The 15,238-nt window shown below is 42.0% G+C and overlaps 1 protein-coding gene across 8 annotated transcripts in view; it reads left to right on the top strand.

The window, feature by feature from the left end:
• The window catches only part of add1 (adducin 1 (alpha)), a 173,261-nt gene that overhangs the window by 77,870 nt on the left and 80,153 nt on the right, over positions 1-15,238 (top strand). For all 8 annotated transcript variants that reach the window (XM_059974140.1, XM_059974139.1, XM_059974138.1 and 5 more), the window contains 2 exons: positions 1,630-1,792; positions 13,184-13,335. In XM_059974140.1, the coding sequence (XP_059830123.1) occupies positions 1,630-1,792; positions 13,184-13,335 (315 nt within the window). The remainder of the gene's footprint in view (positions 1-1,629; positions 1,793-13,183; positions 13,336-15,238) is intronic.

The following is a 15,238-nucleotide window of genomic DNA, read 5'->3' as shown; positions in this document are numbered from 1 at the left end:
AGCAATGAACGCCAATATTCTGTTTGCCTTCTTAATAACCTGTTGTACCTGCAAGCCAACTTTTTGTGGTTCATGAACAAACACTCCAAAGTGCCTCTGCACAACAGCATGCTGCAATCTCTTACCATTTAAATAATAATCTGCTATTATTCCTTCCAAAGTGGATGATCTCGCATTTACCAACATCATATTCCATCTGCCAGACCTTAGCCCACTCGCTTAACTGATCTATATCCCTATGCAGACTCTCCACATCCTCTGTACAATTTGCTTTTCCGCTCAGTTTGGAGTCATCAGCAAATTTTGTTACACTACACTCAGTCCCTTCTTCCAAATCATCAATGTAAATGGTAAATAGCTGTGGGCCCAGCACCAACCCCTGTGGCACCCCACTCACCACTGACTGCCAACCAGAGAAACACCCATTTATACCAGCTCTCTGCCTTCTATCGGTTAACCAATCCACTATCCATGCCAATACACTTCCTCCGGACTCCATGCATTTGTATCTTATTTATAAGTCTCTTCTGCAGGACCTTATTGAACGGCACCTGTAATTACATGCCTTCAATCTTCCTCCCTTGAACAAGAGAGTCACACTGGCTGTTTTCCAAATCTCTGGTACCCTTCTGGAATTCAGCTAATTTTGGAAAATTTCAACCAGCAAGTCCATAATCTCAGCAGCTACTTCCTTTAAGAACCTTGGATAGGGTTGGTGCGGTAGCATAGGGTTAGCATAATGCTGTTACAGTGTCAGCTCGAACATTGGGGTTTGATTCCTGTTGCTGTCTCTCGGGTTTGTGTTCTCCCTGTGGCTGTGTGGGTTTCCTCCAGGTGCTTCAGTTTCTTCCCACGTTCCAAAGTCAAAGCAAATGAAAATGCTGAATTCGTGAGCAATTTTATTTTGACCAGAGTTAAGACCTTTCACTATACCGCTGGTAATGAAATTCAAACCATTAATTGAGCTGAGTTTTGTGGTTAAGTTCATTTTGTGATAAAGCTTAAATCAAGCATGTTTTATTATTTGGAAAATACACTTAATGCAACTTTTATTGAGGAACTTTGATTTATAGCATACTGTGTTAGCACCAGTTATTATTGCTGTAAACTCCCCTCTGCTGGGCTGCTCTGCAGATGCATAGGCACACATCCTGCAGTTGACATGTTTTCATGTCCTTAATAAAAAGAACTAAATTTTAAAAACAAATACCAGATTTCAGGTGAGTTTGTGAATTTTACTTGAGAAAAATAGAAAAGCACTCTGGGGTGGAGGATGTGTGGAGGAGGAATACAGTGATTTGTTTTCCTACCAGGTTTGGGACCCACTCTAGTATTTAGGAATGTAATATTTGCCTTATTGGCAAAGATCGTTAGTGGGAGGAAAACTTAGTCTGGTTTATTATAGTGTCATTCCCCACACCCAATAGCCAAATAACATTTTATTAATTTAAAAATAATGCAATATTATTGATGCTGCATGTTCTCTCTTTAGTAAATGGATTGCTGTCAGTTTTCTGGTTAGTGTTTGACAGCATGCTCTTTATATACCTGCTAGTAGTAAAAGTATCCTTGGAGAGAAATAATATTTCTGCCTTTATTACTGTGAAAAAGATGTCTGTTCATTTCTAGGCTTTCTGTGAAGAATTGGAATCAATGATTCAAGAGCAGCTGAAGAAAGGAAAGACTCCAACTAGTCTACTTGCATTGCAACAGATTGCTGACTTCATGACGACAAATGTGCCTAGTATGTATCCTGCTGCACCACAAGGAGGAATGGCTGCATTAAACATGAGTAAGTATAACTATTTTGTACACTTGAGAAAGCTTCCAAAAAGCTTCGATTGAGGCACGACTACGCAGGAGTGTGAACATCAGTGAGTTAGACTGGCGGGAAGAATTTAAAAAGAAGACAGCTTTGTTTTATAAAACGGGTAACTGAGTAGAGGAAGTCAGAGTAGGAGGGCTTAGGCTTGATGGGGCTTCAGCGATAATGGTTGAAGGCGAGGTAAGTTACTAGTGAAGAATAGGAAGTATGTCTGTGAGGCCAGTGTTCTGACTGGGTTTCAGATGTGGGATGTCTGGGAGATTCCCAGCCTCCCAGATGGCCACATCTGCGCCAGGTGCATCGAGCTGGTCAGAGAAAGTGAGGAGGTTATAGAGAGGAGCTATAGGTAAGTAGCCATACCAGGGCCTTACATCGGTGGTGGGGAAAATGCTAGAGTTGGTTATCAAAGATGTGATAACAGCACATTTGGAAAGAGGTGAAATCATTGGACAAAGTCACATGGATTTGTGAAAGGAAAATCATGTCTGATGAATCTTATAGAATTTTTTGAAGATGTAACTAGTAGAGTGGATGGGGAGAGCCAGTGGATGTGGTATATTTAGATTTTCAAAAGGCTTTTGACAAGGTCCCACACAGGAGATTAGTGTACAAACTTAAAGCACACGGTATTGGGGATGTGGATAGAGTATTGGTTAGCAGACAGGAAGCAAAGAGAGGGAATAAACGGGACCTTTTCAGAATGGCAGGCAGTGACTAGTGGGGTACCGCATGGCTCAGTGCTGGGACCCCACTTATTTACAGTATATATTAATGATTTAGACGAGGGAATTAAATGCAGCATCTCCAAGTTTGCGGATGACACGAAGCTGGGCGGCGGTGTTAGCTGTGAGGAGGATGCTAAAAGGATGCATTGTGAAAGGAAGCATTCACAGTGGTGAATCTGTGGAATTCTCTGCCACAGGAAACAGTTCAGGCCGGTTCATTGGCTATATTTAAGAGGAAGTTAGATATGGCCCTTGTGGCTAAAGGGATCGGGGTATGGAGAGAAAGCAGATACAGGGTTCTGAGTTGGATGATCAGCCATGATCATACTGAATGGTGTTGCAGGCTTGGGGCTGAATGGCCTACTCCTGCACCTATTTTCTATGTTTCTTAGGAGACAGATAAGTGGGTAACAATCAGGAGATGGAAGGGCAAGAGTCAGATACTAGAGAGTAGCCCTGTGGCTGTCCCCCTTAATAAAAGTACTCCTGTTTGAGTTCTGTTGGGAAGGACGACCTACCTGGAGAAAGCAACAGTGGCTATGCTTCTGGCACAGGGTCTGGTCCTGTGGATCAGAAGGGTAGGGAAAGAAAGAGGATCGCAGCAGTGATAGGGGACTCTTTATTTCACGGGGCTGGCAGGCAATTCTGTGGGCACAGGAAAGAAACATGGATGGGAGTTTGCCTTCCAGATGCCAAGGCCTGGGATGTTTCTGAGCGTGTCCACAACATCCTGAAGTGGGAAGGTGAACAGCCAGAGGTTGTGGTACATGTTGGTAGCAATGACATAGGTAGGAAAAGGGAGGAGGTCCTGAAAACAAACTACAGAAAGTTGGGAAAGAAACTGAGACACAGAACCTCAAAGCTAGGTCTCAGGATTATTGCTTGTGCCATGTGGGGCTGAATACATTGAGTACTGTTGTGGGGGACAGCCTACCTGGTGGAAGTGACAGTGGCTGGGCCTCCGGCACAGAGGACGGCCCTGTAGCTCAGAAGGGTAGGGATAGAAGAAAGACGACCATAGTAATAGGGGACTCGATAGTCAGGGGTTCAGACAGGCGGTTCTGTGGAGGTGATCGGGAGTCCCGGATGGTAATTTGCCTCCCTGGTGCCAGGGTTTGGGACGTTTCTGATCACGTCCAAGATATCCTGAAGTGGGAGGGGGAGGAGCTAGAGGTCGTGGTACATGTAGGTACCAATGACTTAGGTAGGAAAGGGGAAGAGGTCCTGAAACGTGAGTATAGGGAGTTAGGAAGGCAGTTAAGAAGAAGGACCGCAAAGGTAGTAATCTCGGGATTACTGCCTGTGCCACGCGACAGTGAGAGTAGAAATGGAATTAGGTGGAGGATGAATGCGTGGCTGTGGGATTGGTGCAGGGGGCAGGGATTCAAGTTTCTGGATCATTGGGACGACTTCTGGGGCAGGCGTGACCTGTTCAAGAAGGACGGGTTACACTTGAATCCTGGGGGGACCAATATCCTAGCGGGGAGGTTTGCTAGGGCTACAGGGCAGACTTTAAACTAGTAAGATTGGGGGGGGGGGCGGGAATCAATTTGAGGAAACTATGGGAGAGGAGGTTAGTTCACCAGTAGAGCAAGTAAAGAGACAGTGTGTGAGGGAGGAAAGGCAGGTGATGGAGAAGGGATGCGCTCAGCCCGAAGATGTAGGGGAGAAGAAAGAAAAGGATAATAAATTTGAATGCAGTGTTAGGGATGAAAAGAGAGGAGGAGGTGGAGAGTATCTTAAATGTATCTATTTTAACGCTAGGAGCATTGTAAGAAAGGTGGATGAGCTTAAAGTGTGGATTGATACCTGGAATTATGATGTTGTAGCTATTAGTGAAACATGGTTGCAGGAAGGGTGTGATTGGCAACTAAATATTCCTGGATTTAGTTGCTTCAGGTGTGATAGAGTAGGAGGGGCCAGAGGAGGAGGTGTTGCATTGCTTATCCGAGAAAATCTTATGGCGGTGCTTTGGAAGGATAGATTAGAGAGCTCCTCTAGGGAGGCTATTTGGGTGGAATTGAGGAATGGGAAAGGTGTAGTAACACTGATAGGAGTGTATTATAGGCCACCTAATGGGGAGCGTGAGTTGGAAGAGCAAATGTGTAAGGAGATAGCAGATATTTGTAGTAAACACAAGGTGGTGATTGTGGGAGATTTTAATTTTCCACACGTAGACTGGGAAGCTCATTCTGCAAAAGGCTGGATGGTTTAGAGTTTGTGAAATGTGTGCAGGATAGTTTTTTGCAACAATACATAGAAGTACTGACTAGAGATGGGGCAGTATTAGACCTCCTGTTAGGGAATGCGATAGGTCAGCTGACAGATGTATGTGTTGGGGAGCACTTTGGGTCCAGTGATCACAATAGCATTAGCTTCAGTATAATTATGGAGAAGGACAGGACAGGACCTAGAGTTGAGATTTTTGATTGGAGAAAGGCTAACTTTGAGGAGATGCGAAGGGTTTTAGAGAGAGTGGATTGGGTCAAGTTGTGTTATGCGAAGGATGTAATAGAGAAATGGAGGTCATTTAAGGGTGAAATTATGAGGGTACAGAATCTTTAAGTTCCTGTTAGGTTGAAAGGAAAGGTTAAAGGTTTGAAATCCCCATGGTTTTCAAGGGATATTAGAAATTTGGTTCGGAAAAAGAGGGATGTCTACAATAGATATAGGCAGCATGGAGTAAAGGAATTGCTTGAGGAATATAAAGAATGTAAAAGGAATCTCAAGAAAGAGATTAGAAAAGCTAAAAGAAGATACGAGGTTGGTTTGGCAAATAAGGTGAAAGTAAATCCGAAAGGTTTCTACAGTTATATTAAAAGCAAGAGGATAGTGAGGGATAAAATTGGCCCCTTAGAGAATCAGAGTGGTCAGCTATGTGTGGAGCCGAGGGAGAATGGGAGAGATTTTGAACGATTTCTTCTCTTTGGTATTCACTAAGGAGAAGGATATTGAATTGTGTAAGGTGTGGGAAACAAGTAAGGAAGTTATGGAACCTATGACAATTAAAGGGGTGGAAGTACTGGCGCTTTTAAGAAATTTAAAAATGGATAAATCTCCGGGTCCTGACAGGACATTCCCCAGGACCTTGAGGGAAGTTTGTGTAGAGATAGCAGGATCTCTGACGGAGATCTTTAAGATGTCATTAGAAACGGGGATTGTGCCGGAGGATTGGCGTATTGCTCATGTGGTTCCATTGTTTAAAAAGGGTTCTAGAAGTAAGCCTAGCAATTATAGACCTGTCAGTTTGACATCAGTGGTGGGTAAATTAATGGAAAGTATTCTTAGAAATAGTATTAATAATTATCTGGATAGACAGGATCTGATTAGGAGCAGCCAGCATGGATTTGTGTGTGGAAGGTCATGTTTGACAAACCTTATTGAATTTTTTGAAGAAGTTACGAGGAATGTTGACGAGGGTAAGGCAGTGGATGTAGTCTATATGGACTTCAGCAAAGCCTTTGACAAAGTTCCACATGGAAGGTTAGTTAAGAAGGTTCAGTCGTTAGGTATTAATGCTGGAGTAATAAAATAGATTCAACAGTGGCTAGATGGGAGATGCCAGAGAGTAGTGGTGGATAATTGTTTATCGGGATGGAGGCCGGTGACTAGCGGGGTGCCTCAGGGATCTGTTTTGGGCCCAATGTTGTTTGTAATATACATAAATGATCTAGATGATGGGGTGGTAAATTGGATTAGTAAGTATGCCGATGATACTAAGGTAAGAGGTGTTGTGGATAACGAGGTGGGTTTTCAAAGCTTGCAGGGAGATTTATGCCGGTTAGAAGAATGGGCTGAACGTTGGCAGATGGAGTTTAATGCTGAGAAGTGTGAGGTTCTACATTTTGGCAGGAATAATCCAAATAGAACATACAGGGTAAATGGTAGGGCATTGAGGAATGCAGTGGAACAGAGAGATCTAGGATTAACAGTGCCTAGTTCCCTGAAGGTGGAGTCTCATGTAGATAGGGTAGTGAAGAAGGCTTTTGGAATGCTGGCCTTTATAAATCAAAGCATTGAGTACAGAAGTTGGAATGTAATGTTAAAATTGTACAAGGCATTGGTAAGGCCAAATTTAGAATATTGTGTGCAGTTCTGGTCACCGAATTATAGGAAAGATATCAATAAATTAGAGAGAGTGCAGAGACGATTTACTAGGATGTTACCTGGGTTTCAGCACTTAAGTTACAGGGAAAGGTTGAACAAGTTAGGTCTCTATTCATTGGAGCGTAGAAGGTTGAGGGGGGATTTGATCGAGGTATTTAAAATTTTGAGAGGGATATATAGAGTTGACGTGAATAGGCTGTTTCCATTAGGGTAGGGGAGATTCAAACGAGAGGACATGATTTGAGAGTTAGGGGGCAGAAGTTTAAGGGAAACATGAGGGGGGTATTTCTTTACTCAGAGAATGATAGCTGTGTGGAATGAGCTTCCTGTAGAAGTAGTAGAGGCCAGTTCAGTTGTGTCATTTAAGGTAAAATTGGATAGGTATATGGACAGGAAAGGAGTGGAGGGTTATGGGCTGAGTGCGGGTAGGTGGGACTAGGTGAGATTAAGAGTTCGGCACGGACTAGGAGGGCCGAGATGGCCTGTTTCCGTGCTGTGTTTGTTATATGGTTATGTGACAGTGAGTATAGGAATAGAGGTGGAGGATAAATGTGTGGCTGAGGGATTGGAGCAAGAGGCAGGGATTCAGATTTCTGGATCACTGAGACCTCTTTTGGGGCTGGTATGACCTGTATAAAAATAACGGGTTGCACTTGAATCCGAGGGGGAACCAGTATCCTGGCAGGGAGGTTTGTAAGGCTATTGGGGAGAGTTTAAACTAGAATTGCTGAGGGCTGGATTCTGGAATGGTGCAGTAATAACAGGGGGATTTTAATTTCCCAAAAATTGATTGGCATCTCTCTAGAGCGAGGGGTTCAGATGGGATGGACTTTGTTAGATATGTTCAAGAAGGTTTCCTGACACAGTATATAGATAAGCCTACAAGAGGAGAGGTTGTACTTGATCTGGTATTGGGAAATGAACCTGGTCAGGTGTCAGGTCTTTCAGTGGGAGAGCATTTTGAAGATGGTGATCACAATTCTAACTCCTTTACCATAGCAGTGGAGAGGGACAAGAACAGACAAATTAGGAAAGCATTTAATTGGAGTAAGGGGAAATATGAAGCTATCAGGCAGGAACTTGGAAGCATAAATTGGGAACAGATGTTCTCAGGGAAATGTATGGCGGAAATGTGGCAAATGTTCAGGGAATATTTGTGTGGTGTTCTGCACAGGTACGTTCCAATGAGATCGGGAACGGATGGTAGGATACAGGAACTGTGGTGTACAAAGGCGGTTGAAAACCTAGTGAAGAAGAAAAGAAAAGCTTTACAAAAGGTTCAAAAAACTAGGTAATGATAGAGATCTAGGAGATTATAAAACTAGCAGGAAGGAGTTTAAGAATGAAATTAGCAGAGCCGGAAGGGGCCATGAGAAGGCCTTGGTGAGCAGGATTAAGGAAAACCTCAAGGCATTTTACAGGTATGTGAACAGCAAGAGGATAAGGCATGAGAGAATAGGACCAATTAAGTGGAACAGTGGAAAAGTGTGTATGGAACCGGCGAAGGTAGTGGGGGGTACTTAATGAATACTTTGCTTCAGTATTCACTGTGGAAAAGGACCTTGGCAATTGTAGGGATGATATACAGTGCACTGAAAAGCTTGAGCATATAGATATCAAGAAAGAGAATGTGTTGAGCTTTTGGAAAGAATCAAATTGGATAAGTCATCAGGACCAGATAAGATATACCCCAGGCTACTGTGGGAGGCAAGGGAGGAGATTGCTGAGCCTCTGGCAGTGAACTTTGCATCGTCAGTGGGGACAGGAGTGGTTCCTGAGGGACTGGAAGGATGAGAGGTGTATGGAGGGATATGGACCAGGTGCAGGTCAGTGGGACTAGGGAAAAAAATGGTTCGGCACAGAAGGGCCAAAAGGCTGTGCTGTAAAGTTCTGAGGTTCTATGGTTCTATGTTGTTCCCTTATTCAAAAAAGGGAGTAGAGATAGCTCAGGAAATTGCAGACCAGTGAGTCTCACTTCAGTGGTTGGTAAGTTGATGAAGATCCTAAAAGGCAGGATTTATGAACATTTGGAGAGTCATAATATGATTAGGAGTAGTCATCATGGCTTTGTCAAAGGCAGGTTGTGCCTTACAAGCCTGATTGCATTTTTTTGAGGATGTGACTAAACACATTGATGAAGGTAGAGCAGTAGATATAGAGTGTATGGATTTCAGCAAGGCATTTGATGATGTACCCCATGTGAAGCATATTGAGAAAGTAAGGAGGCATGGGATCTTAGGGGATCTTGTTTGTGGATCCAGAAATGGCTTGCACACAGAAGGCAAAGAGTGGTTGTAGATGGGTCATATTCTGAATGCAGTTTGGTGACCAGTGGTGTGCCTCAGGGATCTGTTCTGGGACCCTTACTCTTTCTGATTTTTATAAATGACCTGGATGAGGAAGTGGAGGGATGGGTTAGTAAATTTGCTGATGACACAAAGGTTGGGGGTGTTGTGGATAGTATGGAGGGCTGTCAGAGGTTACAGTGGGACATCGATAGGATGCAAAACTGAGCTGAGAAGAGGCTGATGGAGTTCAACCCAAATAAGTGTGAAGTGGTTCATTTTGGTAGGTCAAATATGATGACAGAATATAGTATTAATGGTAAGACACTTGGCAGTGTGGAGGATCAGAGAGAACTTGGGGTCTGAGTCCATAGGACACTCAGAGCTGCTGTGCAGGTAAACTATGTGGTTAAGAAGGCATACAGAGTATTGGCCTTCATCAACCGTGGGATTGAGTTCAAGAACCGAGAGGTATAGGACCCTGGCCAGACCCTACTTGGAGTACTGTGCTCATTTCTGGTCAACTCACCACAGGAAGGATGTGGAAACTATTGAAAGGGTGCAGAGGAGATCTCCAGGGATGCTGCCTGGATTGGGGAGCATGCCTTACGAGAATAGGTTGAGTGAACTCGACCTTTCCTCCTTGGAGCGACAGAGGATGAGAGGTGACCCGATTGAGGTATAGAAGATGATGAAAGGCATTGATTGTGTGGATAGTTAGAGGCTTTTTCCCAGGGCTGGAATGGCTAGCACAAGAGGGTACAGTTTTAAGGTGCTTGGAAGCAGGTACAGAGGAGATGACAGGGGCACGTTTTTTTTTACGCAGAGAGTGGTGAGTGTGTGGAATGGGTTGCCAGTGATGGTGGTGGAGGCAGATACAATAGGGTCTTTTAAGACACTCCTGGATAGGTACATGGAGCTTAGAAAAGTAGAGGGCTGTGGGTAACCTTGGGTAATATCTAAAGTACATATTTGGCACAGCATTGTGGGTTGAAGGGCCTGTATTGTGTTGTAGGTTTTTCCTGTGTTTCTAAAAGAGTTATGTAAATTACTTGCTGGAGACAGCTGAGTTCCCAGTATTCCTTTGGATATGAATAAGTTTTTATGCCACAGATCATAGGTTGCTTTGGGTGACATTTTCCCCCCTCTACTAGTTACAGTACTAGGGAAAAGCCTGGAAAAGGAACCAAGCCCACTCACTTCCAGCTTAACTGAGGAAGGAAAGTGAAGGTGGGAACCAGCTGGTTAATTTACAAATTTGGCATCTTTAAATAGGGGGAGGTTAAAGGAGTAGAAGCCAACAGGCCATAGGTAAGACCAGGTCAGGGAAAAGGTCCTGATGACAGCGCTTTCCAGTCCTGATGAAGGGTCTTGGCCCAAAATGACAGCTGTTTATTCCCCTTCAAAGGAGCTGCCTGACCTGCGGAGTTTCTCCAACATTTTGTGTGTTACTTGATGGTCAGGGTGGGCCAAAGACCTTTTTTTTTTATATACGTGACAGTGTTTCCACTATCAGACACACATTCTTCTCCTCCCTCCTTTCAGCATTTAGAAGGAATTGCTGACTTCGCAACACCCTGGTCTGCTCTTTGAGACTCCTCATCTATGGCGTTTTTCTATGCAATTGCTGTATTTGCAACAGCTGTCCTTTCACCCCTGTCAATAACTCAGAGGCCTGGTCTTTCCAAGTAAAGAAGTGAATCACTTGCACTTTCATCTTGTCTACTGCTTCATGTTCACAAGGTGGTCTCCTCAACAATGGAGAAATGAAATTCCGATTAGTCTGCAGGAGTTGGTATTGAATTTTCCATGAGACATAAGAGCAAAATTAGGCCATTTAGCCCATTGAGTATGCTCCATCATTCAATCATGACCAATTTATTTTCCCCCTCAACTTTATTCTCCTGACTTCTCTCATAACCTTTGATGCCCTTACTGATCAAAAACCTATTGACCTCTGCTTTGGTGTTGATTTGGCTTCCACAGCATCCATGGCAATGAATTCCAAATTCACTACCCCCTGGCTAAGGAAATTTCTCTATCTCTTATCTAAAGGGATGTCCTCTTACTGAGGCGGAACATTCTGGATCTAGACTCCCCCACTATTGGAAACATCCTCTCCACAACCACTCTATCTAAGCCTTTCAATATTCAATATGTTTAAATAAGATACCACTTCCCACCTTACGCTTCTAAATTCCAGCGAGTATAGGGCCAGAGCCATCAAATGGTCTTCGTCTTTGGACATTTCTTCACCTGTCTGCTAGAACTGGTAGTTTCTGACAGTTATCTATCTGTTGTTTTGCCTTAATTTTTCCTCATTTCATTAATGTGAGCTAGTCTACCGAGCATAACACAGAGCCCAACTATTAATTACCCATCACGCATAACTCTGATAAAGTATTATAATCTGCCTTAAACTGACGCCATTACTTATTCCCTTTGTTTCTATTCATCCCTCCCCCTCATTCTCTGTAGCTGAAAACTAGCTTGTCTGTCAAAACTGAGCAATAACTCTTGTGTTTCTTTGTCTACAGATGCTGCCAAATCTGCTAAACTTTTCGAGCATTTTCTGTTTTATATCTGATTCTACAATTTAATTTGTACTGACTCTTTGCTGTCTGTTCAGATACAACTTCATGTTTAATCTAAATCATTTTATTTATGTACAAAATCTTTATTTCAACATCACCATAGAATTATTATTTGGCCTCAGCAGGAAAATAATAGGTTGGTGATTTTGGCTAATGACCGCAACGCTAGGAGTGTGTCTCAGCTGAAGGTATGCTAATAACCTATGTAAAATATGTATATTGTACGCATGCACATTGGCTAGTTAGAATTTATTAAACTCTCGCTGTTTGCTGCTATTTCTCTGAGAGCAATACATGTCCAAATAATAAAAATTAGAAATTCTGCAAATGCTGGAAATCCAAAGCAACACACACAAAATGCAAGAGGAATTCAGCAGGTCGGGCAGCATCTGCAAATAATTTGAATTATAATTCTCCTCTGGGAGTTAACTTTGTCCAGGAAGAGAAAGAATTAGTGCTTGTATAACATCTTTTGTAGAATCCAAAAGCATTTAAAAACAAATTATAGCCACATTTTGTTTATTACAGGCACCTTTTATGGGAATGTTCAAGTTTAATTGTCATTCAACCATACACATGTATAAAACTAAATGAAACTGATCCTCTGGGGCCAAGATGCAAAACATTACATACAGTCACATATAGCTATGATAGCATATGCAGTTACAAATGATAGCTCGAGTCCCTGAGTGGCATGGCCTGAAGATTGACGGTGAATGGGATGTTGTCCAAAAGCTACTTTCTGTAAGTGTAAGTATGCAGCAGTTCCCTATTTAACACTGAATCTCCAAGGGAGAGAACACTGGAGAGCAGCACTGACAGGACAGCTGGCCTGCAGGGGTCAGCCCTTAATTAGTTAATTGTTGATTAGTTTTGATGGTGCATGTTGGCTACAACACTTGATAATTTCTTTCTTTCCCTGTACCCCTGCCACCTCCCCTCAAAACTAAGTTCCAAAAGACCCTCACTGCTTTATTTTTCACAATGGCAATGTGTGCAGGGTCGTAGTTTATTTCATTAAAATCCAGACTGTAAAGTTGATGGTTTGGAAGTATTCATTTCAATTTAGAATACTTATAGCAATAAACCTGAGCCTACAAGTCCAGAGCATGACCTAGGCATTGACCAAACTTGGGCTGATGTGTGACCAATATGTGTTGGAAAAATTGGTTGCCTTAAATAACAGAAAGCCCCACTGTGACCTTTGCTGACCACTATTTTTGGTTACTCCATCACTGACATTTTAAAACTTAGAGTGATATACTGTTTAAGTTAATAGCTGGAGATCTTGTTCAGAAATATCAGGCCTTACTGTTGAGTATTGGACTGAAATGTTAGCTTCTCATTGTCCTCAAATCAAGAGCCAGTTTTGAACCCACAAATTCTTGATATGATCTTGTTAGGCATTATAAGATTCTGATCTGAATGACTTGCAAGAAAGGTCAACAAAGTGTGAGTGTTCCAATGATTTAGTAAGCATAATTGAATTAGTTTTGGTGAATCTGAAGAATCATTTATAAAACATCTGGTGTCTTTTGCATTTAGTTTTATATGTAATCGATCTGTGCTGAATAAATATATTTAACTAAATATTATAAGATTGTTAACTATATGCATACTGTAAACTTTCATGTATTCCTATTTAAGGTCTAGGAATGGTTACCCCAGTGAATGATCTCCGTGGATCTGAATCTGTTGCATATGAGAAAGGAGAGAAATTGCTGCGATGTAAGCTGGCTGCTTTCCACAGATTAGCGGACCTCTTTGGATGGTCACAGCTTATCTATAACCACATAACAGTAAGTCAAGCTCCATATATTGTCTTAAAGTACCTTTCAATAGTTGAGTTATCTACAGATTTATGACAATGAACCTGTTCAGGACATCTGTAACAACAAATTTGTGTTCTTGTTTCCCAAATCTATTAATCTTTTGAATGCATTTACTGAATGTGCTAGAATTCTAAAGATTCACCACAGTCTGAAGAATTGTCCCCTCCCTACTTAGGAGTAGGTCCTAAGTGGCCTACTCCTTTTAAGACTTTGTATCTTTCAGTGAGATCATTTTTCATTGATGGTTTATTGAACCCAAGAAGATAGAAAAGGGATTGTCTTGCAGAATAAGAGTGAGAAGTTGTCGCTGTAACTTGATTTCCGTGGATGAGGATATTTCCGTAAAACGGCAAGACAAGGCTACTAAGTATTTAAGCACAAGAATAAAAAGCTATAAGTTGATAACTTGCTACCAGATTCCAATAGGATGGGTTAATGGAAGGACTATTTACACAAGATTCAAATTTATTTATCATATATACATCAAAACATAGAGTGAAGTGCGCCATTCACATTAACTGACACTGGCAAGGATATGTTGGGAGCAGTCCGCAAGTGTCGCCGCACATTTCAGCACCAGCTAGCATGCCCATCATGTTCTGAACAGCACAGCACAACAAGCCCAGTTTCTCCTTCCTATGCACATACGCAGTCCTTTCACCCCAGAACAAATCTCCAGCCTCCAGCAAACTTGCCCCAGGGCATGTTGATCACTGTACACTAGGCCTCAATCTCTGCTCTCACCGATTCATGAACCTAGAGGATCATTAAAACTCGTTCCTCCTATCCATGCGGAACTTCTAAATTTGGACCCTCTAAACTTGGCTCCCTCATCCACTTTCTGCCAGTCTGACATCTGAAAACGTATGTTCCACATTTGCTTTGCTGTCATTTGAATGTGTAGTGGAGACTTAGATTCTGACCTGACCCCTAACTGTCCGCAAAACCATCCTTATGAACTTTAAAAAGGAACGGTTAGAAATACATCTAAATCTGAGATGCAGCTCAGTGGAGTTTAAAGCTTGGTGTCATCTTGGGAAGCTAGTGCAAGGATGGAAGCCTGTTTAGAAGAATGTTAGCGTTTGAACAACATTATGGGTTCCTTATAGCAGCTTTAAAAGTGAGTTTACTGACTTTCTTTGGCAAGTAATTTCCTGATGCCTACTTCCTAGTTGCTTGCAACTGAAATGTCAATATTTTTGTATCCTGGGTTTTAAAATTGCAGAACGATCTTGCATAATTGAATGAACTTTTAACAGTAATCAAAGATGCAAGCATGCTGTCCCACATAAATGGAGGTACAGTCATAGATCCATATGCAAAATACAATTGTGTTAATTTGACTCATTGTGCTTATTAATATATAATGATTCAATGTGTTTATATTATGAAGCATAAAATGATTCATTCTGCCACATCATAAATAACAGAATGGCATTAATTCTAAATGTCCTGTATAGAGAAGACATCCCACTTTAAATATGTTCAGAGAATATGGAATATAAGACATTGTCGTGGTATTTGTGCTTCAGTCTTCAAACCTGGTCTATCATTTGGGAAAATAATTTCCACTCCTAACCCCATTTCCCTTGATCTGTGTTGATATCCAGAAACATACACTGATCAATAACTGTGTATCCACAGAGCTGCAGGGTAGAGAACTCCAGATACAGTATTTACTGATTCTAATTAGGTGAAGCCAAAGCACCCTGTGGTAAACCGTTAATCATAGTCTACTAATAGAAGGAGTTGTTTATTTCTATTCTGTTTACCAGTTCTGCCTTTATTGGTATATTACCCCCAATTCTATATGCTCTACCTTGTTAGAAGCTTTCTGAAAATCTAGTAAATGACATCCTCTGGTTTTCTC

Source organism: Hypanus sabinus, chromosome 7 (assembly GCF_030144855.1).
Source record: "Hypanus sabinus isolate sHypSab1 chromosome 7, sHypSab1.hap1, whole genome shotgun sequence".
NCBI classification, from domain to species: domain Eukaryota; kingdom Metazoa; phylum Chordata; class Chondrichthyes; order Myliobatiformes; family Dasyatidae; genus Hypanus; species Hypanus sabinus.
This window is presented reverse-complemented; position numbering and strand designations above follow the sequence as displayed.